Raw genomic sequence first — 21504 nt, forward strand, 5'->3', positions numbered from 1 at the left:
TGTGGGGTGTCAGACTGCCCGTAGTGGGGGATGTCTCCCAGTTAGGCTACTCAGGGGTCAGGGACCCACTTGAGCAGGCAGTCTGTCCCTTCTTAGATCTCAACCTCCGTGTTGGGAGATCCACTACTCTCTTCAAAGCTGTCAGACAGAGTCGTTTGCATCTGCAGAGGTTTCTGCTGCTTTTGTTGTTGTTTAGCTGTGCCCTGTCCCCAGAGGTGCAGTCTACAGAGACAGGCAGGTTTCCTTGAGCTGTTGTGAGCTCCACCCAGTTCGAGCTTCCCAGCGGCTTTGTTTACCTACTTAAGCCTCAGCAATGGCAGGCGCCCCTCCCCCAGCCTCGCTGCTGCCTTGCGGTTAGATCGCAGACTGCTGTGCTAGCAATGAGGGAGGTTCCGTGGGCGTGGGACCCTCCCGGCCAGGTGTGGGATATAATCTCCTGGTGTGCCCATTTACTTTAAGCGCAGTATTGGGGTGGGAGTTACCCAATTTTCCAGGTGTTGTGCATCTCAGTTCCCCTGGCTAGGAAAAGGGATTCCCTTCCCCCTTGTGCTTCCCAGGTGAGGCGATGCCTCGCCCTGCTTCAGCTCTCGCTGGTCAGGCTGCAGCAGCTGACCAGCACCGATTGTCCGGCACTCCCTAGTGAGATTAACCCAGTACCTCAGTTGAAAATGCAGAAATTACCGGTCTTCTGTGTCGCTCGCGCTGGGAGTTGTAGACTGGAGCTGTTCCTATTCAGCCATCTTGCTCCGCCTGTCGGCCCAGTCATCTACAGTTTTCAATTTACTTCTTATCTATTTGAAGGAGTTATTCTACATAATCCTTGTTGGAAACAATGCTAGGAGAGCCATTCACAGAATGAAGTTCTCAGAGATGAAGCACTTGGTTTCACTGGGGACATTAGCAGTATTCATTGGTCATCACAGAAGACATTAAGGTCTTAATTCTCAAAAGAAGATATACAAAGGGCCAACAAACATATGAAAAAATGCTCAACATCACCAGTGATCAGGGAAATGTAAATCAAAACCACAATGTGATACTACCTTACTCCTGCAAGAAAGGCCATAATCAAAAAAAAAAAAAAAAAAAAAAAAAATAGATGCTGGCATGGATGTGGTGAACAGGGAACACTTCTACACTGCTGGTGAGAATGTAAACAAGTACAACCACTATGGAAAATAGTGTGGAGATTCCTTAAAGAACTAGAACTAGCAATCCCACTACTGGGTATCTACCTGGAGGAAAATAAGTCATTATACAAAAAGGATACTTCCACACACATGTTTATAGCAGCACAATTTTCAATTGCAAAAATGTGGAACCAACCCAAATGCCCATCAATCAATGAGTGGATAAAGAAATTATGGTGTATATATATATGATGGAATACTACTTAGCCATAAAAAGGAATGAATTAGTGGCATTTGTAGCAACCTGGATGGGACTGGAGAATATTATTCCAAGTGAAGTAACTCAGGAATAGACAACCAAACATTCTATGTTCTCACTCATAAGTGGGAGCTAAGCTATGAGGATGCAAAGGCATAAGAATGACACAGTAGACTTTTAGGACTCAGGAGAAAAGGGTGGGAGGGGGATGAGGGATAAAAGACTACAAATTGGGTTCAGTGTATACTGCTCAGGTGATTGGTGCACAAAAATCTCACAAATCACGACTCAAGAACTTACCTGTACAACCAAATACCACCTGTTCCCCAAAAACCTATGGAAATAAAAAACTTTTTTAAAGACTTCAAAATCTTTACAGGAGTTTTTCACTTTTAGCAAATATCAATTGTATTTTCATTTACTCTTTAATTCACTTTCTATTTAATAAAGAAAAATTAACAGTAGGGTATAAACGTGTTGTAACAATAGACTAATGTTTATAATGATGTCCCAAGAAATGTAGAAATGTGGTAATACTCATTCATAGCAAAATAAAGCAGACTGTTAGGCTTAGTCATTCTGTTTCTTTTTCTTTTGTTTACCTTCCTATCCTTTTCCTCTCTGTTTTTACGTACCTCTCTCTTCCACTTTGCTCTCTAATGGCATCCAGGAAGTAAATTTAAAGCAATACTTTGAACACGTCTAAAACAGCTTACAATTGATAAATGAGTACAAAGAGTCTTTATTGGAACAGCTTAGTTTTTAAAAATCTGTATTATTTCATCTTTCAGATAATGAGGTTCTTTTGATTCAATGTTAGCCATGAGAGAACTATGATTTGAATATATGGCATTTTTTTAAATGATGTAATTTTTTTCTTTTCTGCCATTTCTTCCTCTTATTGAAGGATCTCAAACTTGAACCACTGGAAGAAGAAATTATTGAAGGGAATACTAAATCTGTAAGTATTTTTATCAGGTAAAAATGTTATCAATATGTTCTTTAAAAACATAATTTAATTTCTTCAAAAATTAGTTATCTCAATGAAAAATTGAAAAACTAGTCATATTTCATTTTATATGGTTAAGTCGTGTTGTTTCTACATTATGATTTATATAAACCTAATACCTACTTCACAGTTTTTGTGAAAGTACCTGGCATGTAATAGGTGCAAAATGAAAATTGTATACGTGTATTAATCAATGAGTTATTGAATAATTGAAGGAATATGACTGGCAGAGAAGGGCAACATTTAAGTTGCATCATAAACACATTTTGTAAATCCTGCTGTGATGTACACTGGATATACCTGAGCTGAAACCTGGTTCTGTTCATTATTATATTTCCAGCATTTAGCCTAGGGCCAGGCACACTGAAAATGCTCAGAAATAATTTTTCAAAGAATAAATTGATGTTTAGAGAAAAGGGAACATTTGTATCCCTAGGGATAAGATGTCCATCCAGAGTGGCAGCGCTTTTTGGAAACAGAATAAAAATGGACAAAGCGATCCTAAAAAGTACATTAAGATGCAACAAAAAGAAGTTAGCAAATAACTAAAAGCAGTACCTACCAAGCTTTATTGTTTACTTTATGTTGAGGCAAACATGCATAGTACATTTTGTTTCAGGAAGTTGGATGTTTACATTTACATTTAGTGAAAATTTGGATTTTAAAATCTTGGTAACTAGGAGAAAAATCATTTTTTAATACCTTAGATGTATTATATACTTTATAGAAGTCAAAGGATTGTTCTCGCATTTATATGAAACCAAGATAGGAAATAACCTTTCATCTCTGAAATTGTGCACAAGCACTGACTACATGATAGAAGAAGGTGAGACCCATCTGTGTGTAAGTCTCCTACCCATCTGTCCAAACTCATAATCCAAAGGGATTCTTCAGAGTAAACTTTGTGGGAGTCTCAGAAAAGTTTAATCATGGCTGCTGTTAGAATCCTATAGTTATGAATACTTTCCCCCGATAAGTTAGATCTGTCATTGCATGTCTAGTGCTTTTATCCCTCCAGAGACAGGGATGTAGTCTGTGTTAATTCATCAAGACCCCAACATTTTAAAATGGTAGGCTTTCATGGGAAAGTGAGAGGAGTGGGTCTTGAGCATATACACATACTAAGAATAGCGGGTTTGCACAGTCCCGGAGGCTCAGGAATTGTTAACCTTGTGATCATGCATCTGTTATCTTCTCACAGGTGTGCATTAGAGGAAAAACTATACTCCAGACAAAGGAAAAACAAATATAACTTTTCTAATGTTGTGAGAGATAATTGTCTATTCTTAAATAATTTTCTAATGTGAGATTATTTTCTCTCTATAGCTATGAGGAAGAAAATTTGTCTAAGGATTGTTTGGGAAAGGAGGCAGCTATTCCATTTGCAGGTCCCTGAGCAGCCAAAGCCAAGGCCAATTTTAAAAGATCAACACACACAACATTACTAATTCAGTAGTGCATAGAAGTACTTTAAACAAATAAGACTTAAGAAGGTTGTTCAGCTCTCAATATTGTTTAAAAGCAGGAAAGGATATTTCCCATTTCCAGCCATATATAGAGGTATAACAATTATGCTCTTTGGGAATATACATATAGTAAAGATTTGAATTGGTTTGTTTTTTCAGAAGTAACAATAAGATATTTGTCATTAAAAGTTGTATTTTTTTATTAATGGTATTAAGTGCGTTACTATAAATTCCTGTAAAACCTCCTATATTCAGAATGACCAAAAGCATTTTTCACTGTTATTTCATAGCTAGTGCTCTAGTGCTCATAATTCTATCCTACCATGTGTTAAATGATTTATCCTGATGCCCAAAACCAGTTTTAGAATTCGTTGAGTAGTGAGGTGTTTTTCCTTTTCCATTAGTGAATGCATGAGAACTTGGAAAAATAAATTCTACAACAGAAAGCAAAGAATAAATTTGTATTACACTTGGTTTTTGCAATGCTGATCTTTACTGATCCTTTGCTATGTGCGAAGTGTTGTACTAAACACACACATAACTCAGTTAATCCTCACAATAGCCAAATAAGGTAGTACTATCCTCAGACTCATTTTATCAATGAAGAAATTAAGGTTTAAAGGAATTTACCTACCATAGCTGAACCCCTGCAGTTCAACCCCAGACCTATGCTCATCATCATGCTCTAACATTTTCAGCCCTAGTGTTTAGTGGGTTTCTAGCCTGTAAAGTAGAACTGCTCTTTGCTAGTGAGGTTGTGGACGAATGGATTATTGTTTTATGAGATTCCCTACTGTGAGAGCAGAGCAGATTGTCTGGCAGGCTTGTTTAAGCACACAGCAAAAGTCCTGAACCCTAGCAACTGCCATCTCTAGTTTTCCGGGCAATGAGCCATTACATAATGAGGAGTCCAGGATGTGATTTCTTTTTTTAAGTCCATTTTTTTTTCTCAGCCTAGAGTAAGAGATGTAACACTTATTTAGTACCTGTCATGGAAAGGATCCTTATACACACTATTCTATTTAGTCCTCCCAAAATTTTGTGATATAAGTACCACTATTCTAATTTTACGTATCAGAAGACAAACTGAGAAAGAATTAAGTAACTTGTTAAAGGCCACATAGGAAAAGTGAAGCTAATTCTTTTTACTTTGTATGCCTGCTCTTGAAGGAGAAAGAAGAAAAGAAAAAGAGGACAGGATGGTGGAGACAGACGAAAGAGCACCTAACAATTGTGCAGTGCTGTTGAGTTTCCAGGGTTGCCTCAAAACCTTTCCTGGAATAAATAGTTTATTAAGGGAATTCTAAGATTAGTCAATGGCTAAAAGCAAAAGCATCTTTAATGTGTTTGTTCCACAAATAACTTGATCACCAACTATGTTCCAGGCCTGAAGAGAGGGTCTGGAAATAAAGTGGTGAATATTATAGGCTAGAAAACAAACTAGAAGGAAAGCATACAGAATCTACAATAAAATATGATGAGGTTTATTATAGGAAGGTACAGATTTGCACAGTAAGGGGACACAACTCAATTTAGGAGACCAAGGAATACTTCAAAAATGACATAATACTTAAGATGAAATCATAAAAACTAAATAGAAGTTTTTAAAAAAATAATACTGATATATCTCTTACTATATTGAATGATTCTAACACTGCACTGAAAGAACACTGAAGTGCTAGATAAAAATATTTAAATGTTCCAAATGATTGATAACAAGCATATTATAAAGATGTGCCTGTATGGCACTTCTTACCAAAAGAGTACTGAGTAAGATGATCATTTTCCAGATATTTTCTTAATTCAAAGGTTTTTAAAAATCATGATAATTTTAAACATTTGAGCACATTCTTGTGCTTTTCAAAAACTCAGATTTTTCTTCAGCACATTGTTGTTGTAATACACTAAAATAGCTTATCATACAGTGAGTCCACAAACCTAGTATCTTTTTCTGCCTCTCTATACTCATATAAAACTGATGGATAACGTCTTGTGAAGTCATTCCATTCTGCCATTCCTAAGGGTTCAGGGGCTATTGTCGAGTAATATAACAGGGACTATCAAAATATAAGTCTTGTTTTACAATGGCTGTTAAGAGTCAGTGAGAGCATACAAGAAAGGCTATGGTATCTCTGAAGACATATTTGAAACACAACTGTAAATGTAGTAAATAGAACCAAGTAACCTGAAAAAATAAGTTGTACTTAAAACATGTCTCTGTGTCCCAAGACTAAAAAAGATGACATTTCTTGAAATGTTCCAAGAAATCAAAGGCTGATGCAACATAATCTAATGTCACTGGCAAATACTATCCTATGAACTGAGACTGGCCTTTCATACTTACACAGCACTATTTAGTCCAAGACATTCCAAATATCCAGCCATACTTTCACTGTAACAAAATTCCTATAAGGTAAATGATATACTACCACTCCTATAATAGAGAAACAAAAATGTAGCACCATGAAAGAATATTCAGCCATGACGGAGTGCTCTGAGCTAACTATATCTTGGGATCCCACAGTTTAGTAAGCTTTCAGGTTGTGTATTTGACACAAGAGACACATAGATATATTAACAAGATAATAGGACTCCTGTTCCACCTCTCCCAAACCCCACATCCTACAATTTGTCTCAGCCTAGCCAGAACAGAAAATGTAAGTGTTTTCTTTGGATTTCAGAAAATCTACTTTAAATAACTACTATTTAAAATGCTCCACTTGTCAGAATAGTCATCAAACTATCAAAGTTAGGCAGATTATATGGGGCTCTTTAAATGGATTTCTTTGTGTAACTATCTTAGGAAAGGAGGGGAAAAAGATGCCTCTGGTTTGGGTTGCAAAGTTGGACATTACAACCCAATCTAGGAAGCCAAGAGCTCAATTTTTCCAACTCATACATCAATGTACATAAGTGAATGAATCAGTTAGCTATTGCTACATAATAATGCACCCCAAAACTCAGTGGCTTAACACAATAACCACAATTTTGCACGTAGGCAATTTAGGCTGTGTCTTATGGTCTCACATGGGCTCCTTGTATCTGTAGTAAGCTGTATGTTAGCTTCGCTGATCTTGGCTGAGTTTCCTCATATGTCTAGGAGCTCAGCTGTGCTCTATTATGTGGCCTTTACTCCTCTAATATAGGGGTTGGCACACTACAGCATACCTCTTGTTTTTGGTCATAAAGTTTTATTGTAACACAGCCACACTCATTGGTTATGTGTGGACTGTGGCTGCTTTCACATGACAATAACAGAGTTGACTAGCTGCAAAAGGCGCCATGTGGCACAGAAAGCCTAAAATACTTACTACCCATCCATTTACAGAAAATATTTGCTGGCCTCTGCTGTAGCAGGTCTTGTTCACATGGTAATCTCAGAGATCCAAGAGAAAGAGTGGAAATCCACGGGCCTCTTAGGGCCTGAATTTGAAACTGGTTCACTGTCAGTTCTGCCACGTTTGTTGGCCAGAGCAAGTTAGAAAGCCAACCCAGATCCAAGGGGAGGGAAAATAGAATCCATGTCTTGATGAGAGGAGCTAAAAAGTCAGATTAGTCAAAGGGCATGAGTTCATGGGGATAATGAAGAATTCTGGTTATTTTTACAATCCATCCCACTTGATCACGTAAAAATTGCCTTTAGACGAAAAGAATTATGATGGAATAGGTGGATGTATTTATATATCTCATTAGGAAAGCCCATGAGCTTTCCTAATTATCTGAGTCAGTAATCACAAATGTCCAACCAAGAGGTCCCTGCAAATTTTTGTGAAAATGATATATCCATCATTATTTTAGTAGAAATTAACTCTACTTAGTCATTAATATTAAAACCACGTGCTTTGATTAGTACAACGAAGTAGGAATATTTGTTGAATATACTGAATACCTAACAGTCTCTACAATATCATTGGTATTCAACAAATAGTAGCTATTGACATGAAATGAGAAACCCATTGGAATAGGAAACAGTAGAACAGGGGTTTAATTCTAGCTCTCATGCTACATAGCTGGTATTATTGTGGAAGTTATTTTTCTCATATTCTAGATCATCCTTACATTGTGTTTTGTTTTTGTTTATGCACTTTTATGATTCATGCCAATCCTTACTTTGATTTGCACTTTTATACTTTCACTACCAATTCTTGAAAAGAACTAATGTTGGTATCTAAAATTCCATAAGAAGACCACAGGCAGATCTTGAGGGAAGCCTTGAAACTACAATTGCTATAATGCTAATAGGATTTGTTACAGGAAACAGTTGCCATCCAATCCAGTGTGATCCATTAAAAACAAGCACATCTGATGCCATTACCTTTTGAACAGGGCCTGTTGTAAGTAGTTAATGTGTTTGACAACCCTGTAATATTTGATGTACCTTTGAAAATGCATAAGTTACTCATTTTTTTGAAATCTGGTTGTTTGTAATGATTGTCACTTATGTCTAGTATCACAAAATATCCAAGATATTGAAGCTGTGCAATGAACAATAAGACTTCTCTTTAAAAATTGGTAAGTGGTTATAGGGAAGCGATCCCAGTTCTGCCTGCACCATAGAGACACTTAGGGAGGTTTTAAAAATAGCAGTGCCTGGGCCCCACTCCCAGAGATTTTGATATAAATACAATTTTAAAACTTCTCGAGTCATTGAGAATCACTGCTTTTAAAGGGAAACACGTCATTGTAAAGAACACTTTGTTCAGCTTCTGGGACTAGAGGCAAGGAAAATATCTTGCCTAGATTACGGCCTTTATGCAGTTTTATACTTGGAATACCCATGGCCTTCCTTGGTCATATTTTTGGAAGAGAATCATTTGTTTTTGTGAGGAGGAATGGGATGGGCAGTAGGAGTCAGCTGAAATCGGGCTCCGTGACAGCCAACGCAGTGACCCTCACCCCTTCCTCGGCAGCACATCATGCTTGTGCAGCGGCAGATGTCTGTGATAGAAGAGGACCTGGAAGAATTCCAACTTGCTCTGAAACACTACGTGGAGAGTGCTTCCTCCCAAAGTGGATGCTTGCGGTAAGTGCTCCTACTCCTGCACCTTAGGCCTTTGGCAGCCCAGGAATGCAGTGAAGGCATTTCTCACTTTAGACAAGGCTGGGGGTCTAGAAGACAGATATTTGAGAATCCTCACATTAAGTTATACAGAGCATTCCACCTGGGTGATGTCATTTGCTGCCTTTAACTGGATGTTTTATCATTAATCTTTAAACCCCGTGTCGTTTGATCATTAGGGGCACCAAGTAAAATGAAATGAAGAGAACAACTTGAATGAAGAGACTGAATTTCAAATAAGTTGAAATTCCCTTTTGCATCCAGGCAGCCCACACTCTGATTTAAAATCATCTCTGGTAGATGAGGCGCCAACTCTAGGACATCTAGCTGTGATTGCTCCCTTGGCAGCATGCCCTGTGGCCTAATGACCATTTCAGCCATTAGGAAATTGCAGGCGTCCCTGAAGTCATGATTTCAGTCCTTGGTCATTAAAAGAAAATGAAGCAGCAGCAGATCTTTTCTTTCCTCTTTCCATGGGTACCACCCAGCTCAGGCTTTGGATATCTCAAGCTACTAAAATATATTATTCCTCATCTTCAGTTTTTTCACTCCAACTGGTTCAATAAACAGTTACTATAATAATTTTCTGGAAACAGTTATCATAGAATTCCCTTAACTGGAACCTACAGTAACTCTCTAATGAGTATCTTATCAAAGGCTAGACGTTTGTCCTGACTCGATATTTAATCCTACTGACAGACCCAGGATCCATATCACTACTATTATTTGTTCTCCCTCATCTAAACACTCTGCCTTGGTGATGCACAGCTAGAATTTCTGATATAATCTGTTTGTTCCCCACTGTGCCTCAGACCTGGCTACTCTTCCTCTCAGAAATGTGCACCCAGCTGCAAGTCTCTGCCAGACCATGCACTGCCTCAAGTTCAGACTCCCGGTCCAAATTCATCTGCTTTTAGAAAACTTCTACAACCAAGTCTAACCCTACCTTATGAGTTTGCTTAAACTATATTTCATAATGCTCTTCAAATATTGCTTTGGGAAGGTTTTTATGTGTGTATGTGTGTGTACGTGTGTGCATAAACAGATACTTCATGTCTCTGGGTGTTTTGCTTTTCCTCTCAGTGTTTAATTAATTTTATCCATACCCCAGCAGAATATTTCTCTAGCTAAGAAGTCTGGCTCTGGAAATAAACATGGGATTTTACTAGCTTTGTGGTTTTGAGAAAGACCCTCACTGGCTCTAAGCCTGGAGTTTCCTCCTCAAGAGCCTCATGAGATGGTTGGGAAGATTGAGACAGTCCGTATGCAGTGCTCAGCACAATGCTTCCCATCCACTGAAGATGTGAGCTGAAGTCACTATTGCGTTTACTATTGTTTCCTGGTTGTCTGGGTGACTGACCTCCTCTCTAGAGTATGAGTGCAGTACCTCCTCAGTGCCACTAACAGCTCATCATCTTCCAGTAGTGTCTTTGTAACAAGAACACAGGAAATGCTGTGCTTCCATGATTATTTTTATTATTCTATGTCACATTAGACTCAGAGAGCACAAATAAAAACCCCATTTTCATCCTTTTTACTTCAGTGACTCAAGACTTGCAGAGGTGGGAATATGTGTCGTTTTTAGAGCCCACTCATTTGAAAATAAAATTGAATATTTAAAAATGCAAAGAGGGCCGGGCGCAGTGGCTCACGCCTATAATCCCAGCACTTTGGGAGGTCGAGGCGGGCAGATCATGAAGTCAGGAGTTCAAGACCAGACTGACCGTGGTGAAACCCCGTCTCTACTAAAAATAGAAAAATTAGCTGGACATGGTGGCATGTGCCTCAGGAGGCTGAGGCTGGAGAAATGCTTGAACCCGGGAGGCGGAGGTTACAGTGAGCTGAGATGGTGCTACTGCACCCCAGCCTGGACAACAGAGCGAGACTCCGTTTCAAAAAAAAAAAAAAAAAAAAAAGAAAAGAAAAGAAAATACAAAGAGAACCTGTATATACACTGTTCACAGTGTAAACTTCCCAAAATAGAGCTCAATAAACTCTTTTTAATGAGGATATAGAGAAGATAAAGTCTATTTCAGTGTATTACCATCTCCAGGGATTGATGGCATGTTTTATATTTATAAAAAAGGCACACAAGTTTATTTTTTAGGTTCAGAAACACTACTTTAATGGGTGTTGGGAAAATGACCTCAAGCTACTAGAACAGTCCCAGGGAAAGGGAAACTAGCTGTGGGGGAGTGAGAGAGTGGATACATTTGTGCTGTCTGCTGCAAATTCTATTCTCTCAATAACCACAATAAATTGCTCCATCAGCTCCTGCTGTGAAGTGGAGGGAGGGAGAGCATCTTTTTCCTGTAAGATAGATTCTCAGCCTCTCTGTTTCCTTTGCAAGACTGGTTTGTTTCATACAGTTCTTTGTTCACTTCTTATTGTTGATTTTTCAGCTAATTTCTTTCTTTTACTGGAATTATCGAAATGTAGACTGTATCAGGTGGAATGAGCATCAGGGAATCACACCCATATGGAATATATATGGCATAGATGTTATGCCAGTGTGCCTGTCTACATGCAATTTTTCAGTTGTACCAGTTAATCAAATTCAATTTTCTACCTGTATCAATTGATAATCAAATGCCACTGATGCCATCAGTCATGCTCCAGTGTGCCCAGCACAATTGCCTAGTGCTTGGCTGAGAAAATAAAGCTCTGTGAATGTCAGAGGTTCTGTTCTCCCATGATGTTTAGCTCAGTCTCACCATGATTAGGCACAAAATACTGCCATAAAATAAAATAGATATTATTAAGGACTAAAAAGATTAGACATTTGGCACCTATTTTCTTATTTATTTATTTAATTTTGAGACAGGATCTCGCTTTGTTGCCCAGGCTGGAGTACAGTGGCACAATCATGGCTCACTGCAGCCTCAACTTCTTGGGCTCAAGCGACCCTTCCACCTCAGCCACCAGAGTAGCTGGGGCCACAGGCACGCACCACCATGTCTGCCTACTTTTTAAAACTTTTGTACAGATGGGATTTTGCCATGTTGCCCTGGCTGCTTTTGAACCCCCAGGCTCAAGCGATCCTCTTGCCTTGGCCTCCAAAAGTGCTGGGATTATAGGCTTGAGCCACTGTGCCTGTCCTCTTATCTTCACAGCAATAATCAAGAGGGACATATTACATCCAGCTTAGAAGGAATAGTCTCAGATGGGTTAAAAAAAAAAACTTATTAAAATTTGTCTGACGCTAAAACCAGTGTTTAATCCTTCTTGTCAATATTTGGTCATCCTTAGAGTTTCCTGGATTTTCTGTGGTTAACCAGGGGTAGAATAGACAAGTCCTCTCCTGTTCCAATTACAACAAGGTCTTGCTTTCTTAAATTCAGGCCACTGAATTAGAGGTTTTGCCCTATATAAGTTTTTGATTAGGAGACTCCGAAATATGGGGAGTGACAGAGGTTTTGTTTTAGTAGTCAAAAGAGTTTTTAAAAAGTTAAGTTGGTGAAAAACTCAAGCAGATATGTGGACTCATGTTTATAACATATACACACACATTGTTTGATACAACACATACACACGCTATTCTTATTTTGTAATCATGAAGGCTCATTAATCCCTGTTTTTGTCATAAGGAGGTACCAATTGAATATAAGTGGTATACATGGTATGTTCTCAGAACCATTCTTGACACCAGAGAACAAGAGAATAGTTTGTTTTCAAGGATCTTAGACTTCAGTTGGGAAAATAGGATGCTCATTCATGAGGGTAGAGCACAATTAAAATCATGTTCATGGTCTAAAATTTCATAGTCATTAAATAGAACAAAATGATTTCTAAAGTCACTCAGCTACGAAATTCGAGAATTTGAATATATTCAAAACTCCATGTCAAGGGACTAAGGAATATGAATGTAGGATTACATTGTAAGAATCAACCCTGAGGCATCCTTAAGAAATAATGGTGGCACATTGAATCATTAATCATTTATCAGTATTTATTTATTTTTGAGACAGTGTCTCACACTGTTGCCCAGGCTGAAGTGCAGTAGTGCCATCTAGGCTCACTGCAGCTTCAACCTCCCAGGCTCAAGTGATCCTCTCACCAGAGCCTCCCAAGTAGCTGGGAGTACAAGTGCATGCCACTATGCCTGGCTAATTTTTTCTTTTTTGAGATGGAGACTTGCTCTGTTGCCCAGACTGGAGTGAAGTGGCATAATCTTGGTTCACTGCAACCTCCACCTCCCAGGTTCAAGCAGTTCTCCTGCCTCAGCCTCCCAAGTAGCTGGGACTACAGGCACGTGCTGCCACACCCAGCCATTTTTTTGTGTTTTAGTAGAGACGGGGTTTCACCCTGTTGCCCAAGCTGGTCGCAAACACCTGACTTCATGATCCGCCCGCCTCAGTCTCCCAAAGTGCTGGAATTACAGGCGTGAGCCACTATGCCGGGCCATTTTTGTATGGCTTATAGAGACAAGGTTTCATTATGTTGCCCTGGCTGGTCTTGAACTCCTGAACTCAAGCGATCTGCCCACCTCGGACTCCCAAAGTATTGGGATAACAGAAGTGAGCCACCATGCCCAGCCTCATTAATCAGTAATTATATAGATGAAATAAATTGGTGACCCACAACTTGGTATGGAGAAATGTGAGGACTGGCCCTCTTGCCATGTCTTTTCTTCATTGGTTAGGCCTTGCTTGTGATTTAAGGTAGGACATGCACATGGGGAGGGAAGAAGCCAAGAGGGAGAGTCCGGACCATTATGGGGAGTTTCCTCATTTAAAATCTTTAATCTCACCTCTTCCTGAGCCACATCCATTTCCCCTAGAAGCCATTTCACTGACACATTTTCCAGCATCCAGGAATATTCAAGATCTCCTAAAGCTCAAGGTTGAAGCTTTTAGGGCCTGCATCCAAAGACAGCTTAGCCAAAGAACTCTTGCTTTAGCCAATGAGTGTTAAGTGTCACAGGAAGTATGAAGATTTTAAGGAGAACGACACAGGCTGTTTTGGGCGAGTAGAATCATACAAGCAACAAATCACACGTGTGTTGTTGTGCAGTTTTACATTTACAAATAATTGAAAGCTAATCATTCAAGCCCTAAGCCTTTAACAATTGCTGACAAATCTTTCTAAAAATTATTTCGCAATTGGACTTTTCTTGCTGTCTCACTGTGATCATTGTGTGTCATTATCTATATGGTATAGTCTCAAATATCAATGTCCTTAAATATCATTGCCCCATATTGGTCTTTTTGGCCCTTAACTGAAAGTACCCATTCTGTAAAGCAATTCTAGTTAGCACTTTCACCCATGTGCCTTTGAGACAGAATCTGCACTTTCATCACTGCATCTGCTTCTTGTCACCTTTATTAGGTTTCCTAACTCTTTGTCAGAGTGCAGGTTTTGGAGGCAAAAATGCCTAAGTTCAAAGTCTGGTTTACTCACTAGCAGCTGTGACAACTATGGACAAGACATTTCATCTCTCCATTCCTCAGTTTCCTTATCTGTAAACAATGGAGAATTAAATACACAAAGAAGACAACACCACCTTCCGGTATCAAATAAGAATGCTTGCAACTGCAATCTAGAGTAAGCACAGTAACAGTCACTTATATTATAAGTACATTTATTATTCTGAAAAGGAATACTGGAGGTAAAAATCTCAAGGTTCTTATACAGCTTAATGTTGTCATCAAAGATCCCAGATCTGTCTTCCAGATGTGCCTTCTGGCTCTTCACCAGATGGCCTACAGTGAGGAAGAAAAAGGGAGAAATACCAACAAGCTCTCCTCTCATGTCTGATCCTGAAGACGCAAATGTTTTCCCAGAGTCTCTGCTTCCTAGCATACTTCCCCTTGCATCTCACTGGCCAGAATTCAAGTCGCATGGTCATTGTTGGCCACTGGAAAGGTTAGGAAACCAAGTGTCCAGCAGAGAGGAGTAAGGTTATCAGGATAGTCTCAGTCCAACACTGATTAGTACATTGTGTGTATTGCAAACTGAACAGTGGCAGAGTATGTTAGTAAGAGGAGAGTAATATTTGGGGAGGCAATGGACAGTGTAAGCCACATGACTCCCGAAGTAACTGTGAAGGTTAAATGGCTTATCCATGGAAAATGCTTAAATTGGAGCCTAGAACAGAGCAATACATGTAGAAATCATCACCACCACCACCATTAATACTTATATTATTAGCTTGCTGCTTCTCATTGCTTTGATATGTACATTTTCCCTTCATTTCTTTTCTGGTTTTCCTCCCACCCCATTCCTTTTGTTTCTGTCATGCTTCTTAGCTTTGATACCATTAAGGCTTAGCTTTCCTAGCTACTCACCGAACGAAAGCGATAGTTTCCTTTTAGCTATTGGGCTAACAACACACACACACACACACACACACACACACATACACACACACACACACACACTAAGCCAAGTACTGAGTTAAGAATTCTACATGTAACTTTTTTTTCTTTGTTTTCAGACAGAGTCTCGCTCTGTCGCCCAGGCTGGAGACAGTGGCTTGATCTTGGCTCACTGCAACCTTCACCTCCCAGGTTCAAGCAATTCTCCTGCCTCAGCCTCCCGAGTAGCTAAGATTGCAGGCATGTGCCACTGTGCCCAGCTAATTTTTGTAGTTTTAGTAGAGACAGGGTTTCACCATGTTGGCCAGGCTGATCTTGAACTCCTGACCTCAAGTGATCCACCCACCCTGGCCTCCCAAAGTGCTGGGATTACAGGTGTGAGTTACTGTGCCCGGCCTTACATGTAACACTTTAATTCTCATAGTATTGTTATCACTATTGTACAGATAAGGAAACCAATGTTGAGTATTGGGATCAAGGTGGCACAGCTAATAAATGGTGGATGGTGGAAGGTCTGTTGGGCTATACTTTAAATCACTGCCATTTCATACTCCTTTTTACTCCTTCAAAAACTTTAGCATTATGCTAAAATTTTATGAATTTCTTATCTTACAGTCTTATGGCTAGTCTGGAAAGTGAAATGTTCAAATAGCAGGATAAGTGGGCTTTTAATGTAATAAGTATACAAATGAATCAGTTTTCAGGAAGCAGTTGATGAAGAGCTTGAAATACCAGGCTGAGTATTTTAAACTTTATCCTAAAGAAAATAGAGATGGATTGCAATTTGTCCAGTGTACTGCTGAAGGTTATGTTTGGGGATTACATACCTTTGAGACTATGATGAAAGCTATAGATTCTCTTCCTAGAAAAACATATATATGCATATTAATTTGCAGATCATTTCTGGGATTTTAGTGAACCCCCAAAGAGCACATTCATGAACTCCTGGGATTAGAAAATCACAAATTCCACCTTCCATTCAATTCTTATGATTCCAGAGTAAACCTTTCTCCAGAAAATCTGAAGTTGAGCTAAAAACAATATTTGCTGCATCATACCTTAATGAACCAAACTAAATAAACAACTGAAAAAAACACAAGCAGAACTAAAGAAAAAAAAATTAAAATTTCTGTGTGTAGTTACTGCCACCTGCTGGTCACACTTCGGTAAATCCTAAATCTACATTAATCAACTATTTTACTGCTGTTATTTGTTCCGTTACTGGTAAGTTTACTGGTAAATTCTTTGTTAACCCAAAAGCCTTATTGTTTTTATAACCCCTCATTTTGCTTTCTAATATGAATATATTATGAACCATCAGGCTGAACAGTCTGTACTTTTGTAATTCAGTTTTTAAAGTTATCTTTATTTTTGTCTCCCACTCTTAAGTTTATGAATCTCTATTCTTTTGTTTCAAAATTAATTTGGGTCTTCATCATTTCTCACCTATGCTATTTCACTATCTTTCCAGCTGTTTTTTCTACTTTACAATACCCTTCATACAATACCCACTGGGCCATCGTAAGGATCTTTTAATACATAGCTATAGCCACGTCACTCTCCCTGCTTTATATCCTTCGGTGGCTCCTCATTGCTACAGAATTAAATTTGCAGTCACCTCAACCTATGTTTTCAGCCAGCCTACTTTCTTCACTCCTTCAAAACATATTATGTAGACTTTTTCCTCCTTTGGGCTAGTCAAAGGACTGGAAGGAATAAATTTGTCTCACCCAAATTGGAAAAGAAATTTAAAAGGAAAACAAATTGGAAAAGAAATTTAAAAGGAAAACAAAAAACCCTTGCAATTATGGCCAGAATGTGGACTCTTAAACTTCATCCAGAGACAGTGTTGAGCAGTGTGTGTGCGTGTGTGTGCGCGCGCGCGTCAGAGGGAGAGACAGTTTGAGAGACAGGGAGAAAGGAAAAAAGAGAAAGAGGAAGAGAGCCATTAGGTATTGGCGAACTAGGAGTCAGTTGTATAGCAGTAGTGTGGTCCAAGTGACTCAAATGGCATAGAGCAGGACCCACACAAAAACTGTCAATACAGGAATGTTGTAAGGCTAAGAATTTGGCAGAGGTACAGTGGTTGATAGGGCCAATCCTAACAGCTACATTTGAGGGCAAAGGCAGGTAGCATGCACTTTTTTTCTGGGCCTAGCACAACAGATGCTCAATAAACCTTTCTGAATGAATGAATACAATTTTGCAAAAGTTACATTCGTGATGTCTGCAATATATTGAGACTGTTTTCATGATGAAAACCAGAAAACTAAAAAATCAAAACAAAACAAAAAACAAAAAAACACTTATGCCAAACAGACATATTGAACAAATAAATTCTTGACAAATCTGTTTGATTTTCATGCAGGCACCTTAGATTGTTTCCTCTATTAATGGATAAGATTGTTTCATACTACATATAGATATTAGAAAAGTTAGCTTGTATCTTTAATTCCCAGTAGCTAATTATGCCTTTTATTTTCCATTTCAGTATTTCTATACAGAAGCTTTCAAATGAATCTCGCTACATAATCTATGAGTTCTGGGAAAATAGTAGTGTATGGAATAGGTAAGTTGTGAGCAAGCCTGATTTTATGTGAAGCCAGGAAGGTGGCAATATGTATGCATGATGTAATTTTAGGATTTGTAGGAAAGCTCCGTTCTCTTTTACCTTACCTTAAAACCTGTCCCATTTGCCCATAACCCTGAATTCTACGCACTTTAAAAAATGTATTTAATGGCTTAGAAACCACTTGTCTTGAAGTACAAATACTTTTGATAATGATCCCACTTTGAGTCTTACCATTTTACTGATGTTTTCAGATAAGAAGATATAAATGGGGGCATGTGTGTCTAAAGCTGGTGAGGGTAGTGGTGGGGGTGGAGACAAAGGATGGACAAAAATGAGGTGGAAAAAAGAGCTTTACCTAATTTTTCATAGCATAGTCTGTGCAGCTATTTTATTTTACAACAAAACTACATACCATTTTTAGAGTCATTACAGCCCAACACCTTCTAAATGTCTTTAAAGACTAAAAATAAACTGGAAATTCAAGACGTTGATTGTCAAAAATTCAAAACAAATCAACTTCTTTAAAACTAAAATAATTACTAATAGAAAACAAACATATAATTTTAAAATGGAATGAAATAAATGTTTGCTCTTCTGAGAGTATATAACAATTCCTGACCATTTAAAATGGTACAGAGAATATAGCTCTCTAAATAAGTCCATGTTTAGGGTGTTAAATATGGCAATGGAAGTAATAGAATACCTGGAAATTCAGTTGATCCGTATTTCACCTAAAAGTTTTATTTTTGTGGCAATTTTGAAGGCACTTTGTGCTATAAGGAAGGCAAAATGATAGCAACAGTATTTCAGCCATAGAAGGAAACAAGGTAACTTATTCAACTCTGTGCTTCCAGGCCAACACTTTCAGATAGTCTTTCAGATTTATTTTTATTATCTAGAAATGTAAAATATACAGTCTGTCTTATTATCTATTCTGTTTTTTAAACTCTCCAACAGCTATAATATTCTTTTCTATTTAAATTTGCTGCAGTAAAGTCTACTTCCTATTTTATCCTCTAAAAAAGTAATGTTCTCCTGGTTTAAAACCTTTTTTTAAAAGTTTCTGCTAACAATTATTAAATTACTCCTGAGTCATTTTTGAAAGCTGAATAACCATTAAAAGAAGCTTGTATCCAGGAGCTTACTTAATCCACATCATCCTGAACTTTGCCATCTTGATCAAATCTGATCTCTGCTGTACTTGGGAAGATTGTAAATAAAAATGCACAGCCTTAACCTGTAATTATTTACACAGCCACCTTCAGACAAATTATAGCAAGACATTCCAAAGAAGTAATGTGGATTTCTTGGAAACTCCAGAACTCACATCTACAATGCTAGTTCCTGGTAATTATCCTGGGTTTACAATGCTTCTGTATCCTTTAGTATTTTTTGTTTCTTAAAAGACAGTATGCTCTTCCCTTCTATATTTTATCAATGGTATTCTCTTATTTATTTCTTTATATATCTTATGGTTTGAGAGGTGGGGGGGAAGAAATAAAAGATCTATATATTTGTTCTATTTTGTCCTTAGTGAACCCTATTTGTATTCCCAGCTATGTTGAACCTACTATTAGTCATTTGCTAATCATATTAACAAACTTGAAGTACTACCAAATCATGATATTTCAAAAAATTATTCAAATATTTTACCATATTGTAATTTAGTGTATTGGACACAATTTGTTCATCTACCCATCCAGTTACTGATTAAACATATATTTACTGAGTATTAATATGTGCTAGGCACCAGGGTGTTTAGCCTATTTACTGGTACTGATTAAGCTCCATTTCTGAACAAGCATTGTGTTGGGAGCTACAGAGGGTACAAACTAAAAGCCAAATCCCTACCCATAAATTAGCCAGGCATGGTGGTGCATACCTGTAATCCCAGCTACTTGGGAGGCTGATGCAAGAGAATCACTTGAACCTGGTAGGCTCACGCCTGTAATCCCAGCACTTTGTGAGGCTGAGGTGGACGGATTACAAGGCCAGGAGCTCGAAACTAGCCTGACCAACATGGTGAAACCCCACCTCTACTAAAAATACAAAAAGTAGCTGGGCATGGTGGGGCATGCCTGTAATCCTAGCTACTCAGGAGGCTGAGGCAGGAGAATTGCTTGAAGCCAGGAGGCTGAGGGTTGCAGTGAGCCAAGGCACTGCACTCCAGACTGGGTGACAGAGCGAGACTCCATCTCAAAAAACAATAATAGTAAAATAAAATAAAATAAAATAAAATAAAATAAAATAAAATAGGGGGAAAATCTTAGAATACAACTTCTGTAAATATGACTGCTGCAGGCTTTGTACATAGAATGCAGGAAAGTGAGATCCACATTTTATTTATCTTCACATTCCCTACCCTATAACAGTATTACTATAGGACAGTATGTGGCAAAAAGAAATTATTTCCTAGATGAAAGAATGAATAGGACTTTGGCATCATCATAAATATATTGGTCTTCAGTCAAAATTTCCATGAAGTCCTGACACGTAATTTTTGTGTCGCCATCACACCCATTTCCATTTCTCCCAAATCAATGTGGAAAGAAAGGAACAAAGCTTGTTCTTATTGGTGCCTTGAGTCTTTCCAGGACAGAAACACCTGAACAAAAATAGAGTAGGAAAAGAGGACAGAATAGGAGGCTACTGAGTTATCAGTAAGGGGAAAAATGCTATAGCAAGAATTGAAAATGTGGAATAATCTGATAGTTTTCTGACCCAATGCTATTATTATCTTGAATTATTTTCTATACACTACTAGTGTCATTGGCACATGCATTATATTACTCTTTCTCTCTCAGAGCATGTCCTAATTTAGAAAGAAAAACTGACTACAGATAAAACTGGATCAATTCTTGTTCTGTGAATCCAGCCAGGTTCAACAGAATTTAATGCCTTTTAATTGCTGCCCTATTTTGTATTAATCTCATATTACATTTAATTTCAACAATGATTACTGGAATTTCGTAGAACAAGAGGAAAAGGTAGGCATGATTTCTGACACAGTTTTAAAACCTACAACATTTTAACATTTATTGGGACATCCTACCCTATTTTAAAGTTTTATCACTGTGACAGCAGGCCTATTCCAGTAAGTTGAAGTTAGCATATAAATATTATTTGTGGGTTTTAATGGCCATATAACTTATAATACTATTTTTAAAAACCAGTTTTGTGCATTTTGTGTTATAATGGTTATGAAGATTAAAAAATAATAATAATTAGCTGGGTGCTGTGGCTCATGCCTGTAATCCCAGCACTTTGGGAGGCGAAGGTGGACAGATCACCAGAGGACAGGAGATCGAGACTAGTGGCCAATATGATGAAATCCTGTCTCTACTAAAAAATACAAAAAATTAGCCAGGCATGGTGATGCATACCTGTAATCCCAGCTACTTGGGAGGCTTAATCAGGAGAATCACTTGAACCTGGGAGGCAAAATTTGCAGTGAACTGAGTTCGTGCCAGTGCACTCCGGCCTGGGTGACAGAGCAAGACTCTGTCTCAAATAATTAATTAAAGATGTATTAGCTGCACATATTTATACCTAAAATTAAAATCTGAAAGAAGAAAGGCAGATATTACATTTAAAAACGCAGTATGAGTAGGTTTGTATTTCTAATTTAACTTACAAATTATGATTTCTGGTAAGATTACTTTTTATGGTTAAGACTACTAAGTGGTTTACCT

At 38.1% G+C, this 21504-nt stretch overlaps 1 protein-coding gene across 1 annotated transcript in view; it reads left to right on the forward strand.

The window, feature by feature from the left end:
- NECAB1 (N-terminal EF-hand calcium binding protein 1) overlaps positions 1 to 21504 on the forward strand; it is a 179335-nt gene that overhangs the window by 154301 nt on the left and 3530 nt on the right. The window contains exons 9-12 of the mRNA XM_008001050.3: positions 2297 to 2350; positions 8775 to 8887; positions 17732 to 17809; positions 19068 to 19159. Coding sequence (XP_007999241.2) covers positions 2297 to 2350; positions 8775 to 8887; positions 17732 to 17809; positions 19068 to 19159 — 337 coding nt within the window. The remainder of the gene's footprint in view (positions 1 to 2296; positions 2351 to 8774; positions 8888 to 17731; positions 17810 to 19067; positions 19160 to 21504) is intronic.

This window comes from Chlorocebus sabaeus, chromosome 8 (assembly GCF_047675955.1).
Source record: "Chlorocebus sabaeus isolate Y175 chromosome 8, mChlSab1.0.hap1, whole genome shotgun sequence".
In the NCBI taxonomy this organism is placed as follows: Eukaryota; Metazoa; Chordata; class Mammalia; order Primates; family Cercopithecidae; genus Chlorocebus; species Chlorocebus sabaeus.